This window comes from Glycine soja, chromosome 15, assembly GCF_004193775.1.
Source record: "Glycine soja cultivar W05 chromosome 15, ASM419377v2, whole genome shotgun sequence".
Lineage (NCBI taxonomy): Eukaryota > Viridiplantae > Streptophyta > Magnoliopsida > Fabales > Fabaceae > Glycine > Glycine soja.
This window is the reverse complement of record NC_041016.1, coordinates 47,779,356-47,786,627: the sequence shown is the minus strand read 5'-3', so window position 1 is coordinate 47,786,627 and position 7,272 is coordinate 47,779,356. Positions and strand designations below refer to the sequence as shown.

Genomic DNA, 7,272 nt, shown 5'->3' with positions numbered 1-7,272 from the left:
AGGACCCGTACTAAGTGAGTATATGAATGCTAACCACAACGATTCTCTAGACTGAACCACCTTTGTACACAACATGTAATTTACAAAATTGTTATTGCATCTCTACCTACAAAGACGGTGAATAAAAAACGTTGTTGTTCTCTTCACATTAATTACAATAATGCCACCACGACACCTTTTAATACGATTCATTAGAACCGTCTTAGAATGTGCGCCATAAAAAATTGTTTTTTTTTAGTAATGTACCTAATAAATAGTTGATATATATACAATTTAGAATAAAGAAAGCATCTCAATGTAAATAAGTATAAAATATAATCGAAATCTTTTGTCCACCATAACTTGATAACTGACAAGTAGTAGTTGTATATGGGACTTTGGGGATGGAAGAATAACTATACATGAATCAAAACATAAAAGGTTCCATACATAATTTAAAATAATAAATAAAGACCAAAGGTTGACAAAACTAGTAAATAAGTACCTGTTAAACTTAGTTATTTTCATCCAATTAAATGAAAGAATTAGTCCTTGTCCCAACAAATTAACAAGACATACTCAACAAGCCACATGGTTGATATTCTCTATCACTAATCCTGTTGGCAAGGAGGAATATATACACCTAAACCTAGATGGTAAGTGTAACATTTTTAATTGTCAATTTTTTTCCGGCTCATACTCTACATACTTCATACGGTAGGAATTCAATCAACTTCCTTGTTGGTTAAAATCTTCCACCACTTAGAACCTTCCGTAGGTAATCCTTTCTAAGATCATGACAATCTGTTTTGGCTGCTTTCAAGATCAACGACTGTCTCCAAAAACCAACACGAGACTTTTTAGTATGCTATGCACTCATTTACACGCTTTTTGAGAAACTTCCTAGAAGCTTAGCTATCTCATAATTACTCCAAGCCAAACACACTTAACTATGAAGTTTTTAAGTGATAGGCTATTGAAAAGTAAATATATATTGTTAGTATAGGTAGTAACAATTAATTCCTTTAAGTTATCATCAACTGTATAGTCCTATATCTACATAGTGTCCGAATCCTTTTCATTTCAGTGTGATTTGCCTATGGTGTTACATGCCCACCAGCTTTTGCTTGGTTAGTCCTCAAACCAAAAATGATGTTTAATAAAGTGTCACCGTGTGAAGTGTCATAGAATATGACCCATCAAGACATCAATGATAAGGAAGTTACAAATGGTACACTACTATAAAAAACACATTCAACGATAGTTCTTGGAGGCATTCTACGACGGTTTTAAACTGTCTTTGAATCAAACATCGTAGAAAGTCAAGATTTTCTATCACGGTTTTTAAAAAACGTCTTAGAAAAACTATCATTATAAGACAGTTTTTAGGCAAATAATCGTCTTAGAATGGTCACATTCTAAAACAGTTTTCACTGAAAACCGTCTTATAATGTATTTTCTTAAAAAAAATTAAAAAATTGAGAATTATAAGATTGTATTTCCAAAAACTGTCTTAAAATGTCTACAATCTAAGAACGATTTTCCAAAATATGTATTATTGATTGTATATTGCTCAAATTAACTACTATTGTCCTCACCTACGAAACTATGCCCTGTCAAGCCAGGGCAACTTCAAATATGAATTTAGGTAAATTTTTGGGGAGGCTAGGAATGATTAGTGCCATGTTAGAACAAGAACAGGCAAGACACATGAGGGGAAAACTTGTCAAACAGCTTCAAGATTGCAAAATTTGGGAAACATAATTACCACAACATCTACGAACGCTTTCAAATGCAGAGTATTTATTTATGATGTAAATACAACACAATAACAAGTCATCCATAAGCATATAGGAATTTTTGCCAATTTAACAAAGTGCAAAGAAAAATATCTACTCTACTCTCTTTCTCTTCTTTTCACATTAAGCTGAAAATTAAAACATATTTGCTTTGAGATAGGAACTAAACCCCATCAAACTAGCTTCATACAATACTCATAGCATTATCTATGATTTGATTAATGAATGCTACAACAGGAGTGATCAATTCAGATGTCTCACAGAATTGAATAACTGCTATTTTTCCATTCTTCATAAATAATTTTAGATAGACCAAAATTATATGCATGAGTAAAATGGAGCATAAGAACGAGAAAATTGCATTATAGACAATGGATATAAACCCATCACTTCAATTTTCTCTAATTTTTTTGTTTCTTAACAACTCTAAACATTTAACACATATACAAAGAAGCGAAGGGAGAAAATTTCCCAAAAGTGGACACTATCACTAGGAAGACAAAACTTGTTATCAAAACCAGAAATGTCACTGCAAGAGTCTTTGGGAGGCAACTTACTTGCAGTTAAGTTAGTTTCATCCAATGTGTGCCTTTTAAGTAATGCTGGCTCCGACGAATGTTCTTCAATTAGAGAAAAACAAATACTATAATCCATTTTGAGATGAAATGAATCATAGATATGGTCAGGATTATCTCTTTTTTCATTGGACATGAGACTATCATGTGAAATTCCCTGCTTTTGTAGTATCACAATTATAAGGCAAGTGATCATCAAAATATATACAAATAAGGATCACAATAGTATGAAAAAAAATTAAAATAACTAATCAACTTTACAAATTAAGCTCCTGATAAAAAATTAATTAAAATTCATTCCTAGAAAATCTTATTCATTTTAGATAAGGTGGACTTGACTGGACCATAACACAATCATTAAAGAACAAACCTCAAAATCCTCCAACAAATGAAAAACAACTTCTCATTTTGTAGTTTTTTTATTTGGTCCCTTTCCTTCACAAACCAATATGGCATTTGGAAGCTTTACACTAACCTCAACATGCATTGTTGATCCCATTTTTTCATGTATTTCTTTTACTTTTACAAAATACCCAAGTGAATCAAATAAGTAGTTACAATCATATAAGTAACTTTATATTATAAAAAATAAACTAGAATGATCAACAAAACTAACCTTGGGAGCTATAATACTTGGAAGTGATTTGGGATTTGATTCAGAAATGACCTTCACATATTTGGTTATCTGGCTCACTAATAATCCTGAGCTATGTAGAAGGTGCTGGTGAAGGTTATGTCTAACAACAACTTGAGCAAAATTGTCATTATTGACAGAAGCAGAACATAAGTCAGTCAACACCCCTGGATCAATATATGTGTGACTCTGATAAAGATGCCATGTGATTAGCAGGTCCAATACTGAGTCACCAAGAAATTCAAGCATCTGCCATAAATTCAATAAGTTGTATTATATTAAGAAACTTTTACGAGTTAAATATCAATTACTTAAATAATATACGAAACTTTGCAACTACCTCATAACAACAACCAATCCCAAGTTCTTTCTCAGACAAATATGTGATTGCCTCCAGTAAGAGTCCATTGATTGAAAATTCATACTCAATTTTCTTTTCAAGGCTTGCAAAATCACTTTCATTAAAATTTAATTTTAATTTTAAATGAAATTTCATTAAAATCATAATACGGAAATTTGAAACTGTGTTTAAAAGCCACAAGAGAAAAACTTCAATTAGGAATGATCAACTTTCATCGTAGAAGTTGAAAAGAAGGGGGTTTCGAGGCTGAGGGACTTGGCCATGCCCATGGTGATGGCGGTCTTGCGGGTGTCAGGTTGGCCTGCAAGGAGGACTGTGAGGTCGACGATCTTGTCATCTTTTATCATTTGGAGGATCACACCGGTGGCCTTACGAGTGACAATTTGCCTGACCATGCCGTCCAAGATGACACTCAAGACGACGCGTGGGACCAAGCCAACATCTCCAGCCACTACCCCACCATACAAATTGAAGCCATAACTGTCAAAAACAAAGTGTTTGTGGACCCAAACAACATGACAAAGTTCCTCGTACCCACCATGAAGAACATTCACGATTCTCTAGTCAAGACAACCTCAGCAAAAACATTAGAATCTCCTCACCCATCACATTTTTGTTTCTCTCTGCAATTTCTTTCACCCGCACCGATGACAACTCCCACTACCATCGTTAGGTAGCAGATCTGGTCATGAAATTTGCAGATCTGGTCTGACAGTCGCAGATCTAGTTTTGGCATTCCCTCCATGAGAGTGGATCCAACATGAATGGTGTCCTAGCAGAACCTCTCTTGGGTGACAAAGACAATGTGGGCGATGCTCATGACAACCATGAGGTAGACCTCGAGGGCGGAGGTAGAGGCAAGTAGGAGGAACTTGGCAGTGGGAGAGGGGTTGAGGAAGCGCGGGAGGGGGGAGAAGGCGAAGGTGTGAGTGAGCGGGATTAGACGACACGACTGATTATAAAAAATGAAACCCTAATTCAAAGACAGTTCTCGCAAAACCGTCTTTGAAATGTTGGCAATAATTACAAAATTGTCACCACAATTTAAACGACGATGTTTTTTCGACAATCGTTGTTGACCTCGCATCGTAAAAGGAAATATTTTTAGTAGTTGTATTAGATCAAACATCTTTTCCAATACGGTGTGATTCGAAGAAGAACCAAGCATAAACTGGTGGACATGTAAATTCCTGTGTGATGATAACTCAAAGAAATTAATTGGCATTATCTATCAACCAAATATATCTACTTTTCGATAGGTCATCTTTTAAGAACTTCATAATTAAACAAGCTTAACTTAAAATAATTATGAAATGAATGACCTTTTAGAAAGTTTTTTCATAATTTTAATTATTCTTTATTCTTTACGTTACAATTGGAACTGTTTGATCGATCAACAACTTCTCACTTTGTAATATATTCTGTTAGACTTATAATTGACGCTTTCTCTTAATTTGTATTCTTTAAGCTTAACCAAATAAATGAAAAAAAGATTGAGAAGCACGTAATGTTCCCGGGCTAACGTTGCAACTCACTACACCACAAATAATTAAATTGTAAGTCAAAGTTGCCCAGTGCTAAGATATAAAAATAACGATATGGTTCAATAAATTTAATACATAAAAAATATGCCAAGTGATGAAGTCAAGGCTGGTACCCACAAGAAATAAATAAAGCTGAAATTTGTCTATATATTTTTTTTCGGTGGTAAGTGTAGATATGAACAAGTCTTTTTTGTATTGGGAATCGATCAATATGAACTATGAAGAGACTGTTTCTCTTCAACTATCCCCTTTTTAATTTCTTTTGTTCTGTTCTTAGTTAGAGGAGACGGAAACTTTGACATATGATATGTCTTTTGCTAATGTCTTATGCCACAAGTTTAATTATTCCAGTGCTTACACCCAACCCTGTTTTCATCTAGAAGCAAATTTTGATCGAGAACCTTAAATTTTCAACTATTGTTATATATATATATATATATATACTTTTAATTTTATATAGTTTCCTTAAAGGGAACGTCATATTCGATTAACTAACAATATGACTGTCTGATTATTTAATTTATTCATCAACGTTCGTATTCGTAATATTTCAAATAATTCAAACTGTTATTTATAAAATAAGACAACGGAGTGCAATCAAGATTTTGACTCTATCGTTTCATCTGCACTAAATTAAATAAACATTTTAAATGCATTAATTTAAGAAAATGGTTAAAGCAACTCGATCTTCCGTTTAAGAGAGGAACGATTGATGGAATGGAACGCAAGTACACATCATGCATGCTTCATGTTTCAGTCCTACATTCATAATTGGACAGTCCCACAACTCTATTATATTTCATGAATTCATAATTAACAAATTAAATTATACTCTAGCTACCTATACGTAGAATTACAAATCTGAGTATCTTATACATAACTTCGTTGATTATATCAAAGATAAACACATCACACAGAATAATGCACAAAAAAAGTCAGTGAAAATTCATTGCTGTTGACATTCAGAATTTCACTAAGATCTTAATAATAGATTCTGCCTACATATTATTCCCGCATCAGCATGCATATATGAACCTTAAATTACAGTCTTTAATTAGCAACTATTACAACCCATTACCGACATGCATTCTCTTTTACTTTAAAAGCTTAATCAAACAACTACTAGTATTATTCACTTCAATAATTTCTATGAACTTTAAATTTTTTACTATTACCATCTTTAATTAACAACTATTACCACCCATTACCGACCTGCCCTTTTACTTTGAAAGCTTAATAATAATAATACTAATAATAAAAAGAAAAAAAACTACTCCTTACTTCAACACTTTCTACCACCCATAATTGACACGCAATTTCATTACGAAGGATTTAATCAACAATTACCACATGTGTTACATTTTTAAGCTTAATAATCCAAATCAACCAATTACCCATTGACTTTATCCATCCTCAGCATAGGACATCATTAAGGTACATGACCTTGAGTGTATCTAGCTAGCTTCCTTCCTCATTAGTTATCAATATCAAATTGCGTGAATTGACCATATCTCCCTCTTCAATTGCACACACCTTCCCCCTCATTTCGCGCAAGCAGCAACGGTCAACACATTTCATCTGCACAAAACGTTAACCTTTCTCAGCCGTCAAATCCAACCCACCTATATTATTATATATACATATAAATAATGCCATAGGCTAACCCATTAAACCACACAATACATATAAATTAACCCACTACACCCTTCTTAGAGCCACATAGCAACATCTTTTTCCTATTGCCAAATTAAGCCATTTTCTACCAAAATCAACTTCTCATATCCATTTGCTTAATCTTAAAATTTAAATTTTGATCTAACTCAATCCTACAAAATCGACTTATGTCTACCAGTGGATGCACCAGGGCACCCGTGAAGGTTGTGATCATCAATACCCAATACGTCGAAACCGATGCCACGAGCTTCAAATCCGTGGTGCAGAAGCTTACAGGTAAAGATTCTGACATTTTAGATGCAAAGGTTCAGAGGAAGAGGCATGATCATAAAGGTGGGGTTGAGGGTAGGTCGTTTTTAATGAGAGACATGTCGTTTAAGGAGTTCGATAGGTTGCTCAGCGAGATGCCACCGTTAAACGACCTTTGGGCTGATTAAACGACCTTACAATCTAATGCCAGCGCGCGTGGATTTAGGTTTGTTTGTTGCATCTGATTAATTGATTTGATTCAATTTCAGGGTACACCACACACTTTTTATTATTTTGGTTACTGTTGGAGGGGGTGTATATACGCATATTGAGCTTGTGGTCCTGTATTCATTGCTTTAATAATTTGACTATTGATTCAGTATATAAACATTAATTGGTGTTCATTAATGGCTCTGTTATATATCCCCCTATCAATGCTTACAAAATTAATATGACT

General features: G+C 33.8%; 1 protein-coding gene across 1 annotated transcript; it reads left to right on the top strand.

Moving 5' to 3' along the window:
• Window positions 1-6,733: 6,733 nt before the first annotated feature.
• LOC114386241 (VQ motif-containing protein 1-like) lies at window positions 6,734-7,003 on the top strand. The gene has a single exon (XM_028346206.1). It carries the CDS (start codon window positions 6,734-6,736, stop codon window positions 7,001-7,003), a length of 270 nt encoding a protein of 89 aa, XP_028202007.1.
• Window positions 7,004-7,272: the final 269 nt, after the last annotated feature.

Excerpts from the sequence above, each read along its gene's own strand:
- LOC114386241 (XM_028346206.1), top strand. The coding sequence starts at position 6,734 with ATGTCTACCAGTGGATGCACCAGGGCACCCGTGAAGGTTGTGATCATC.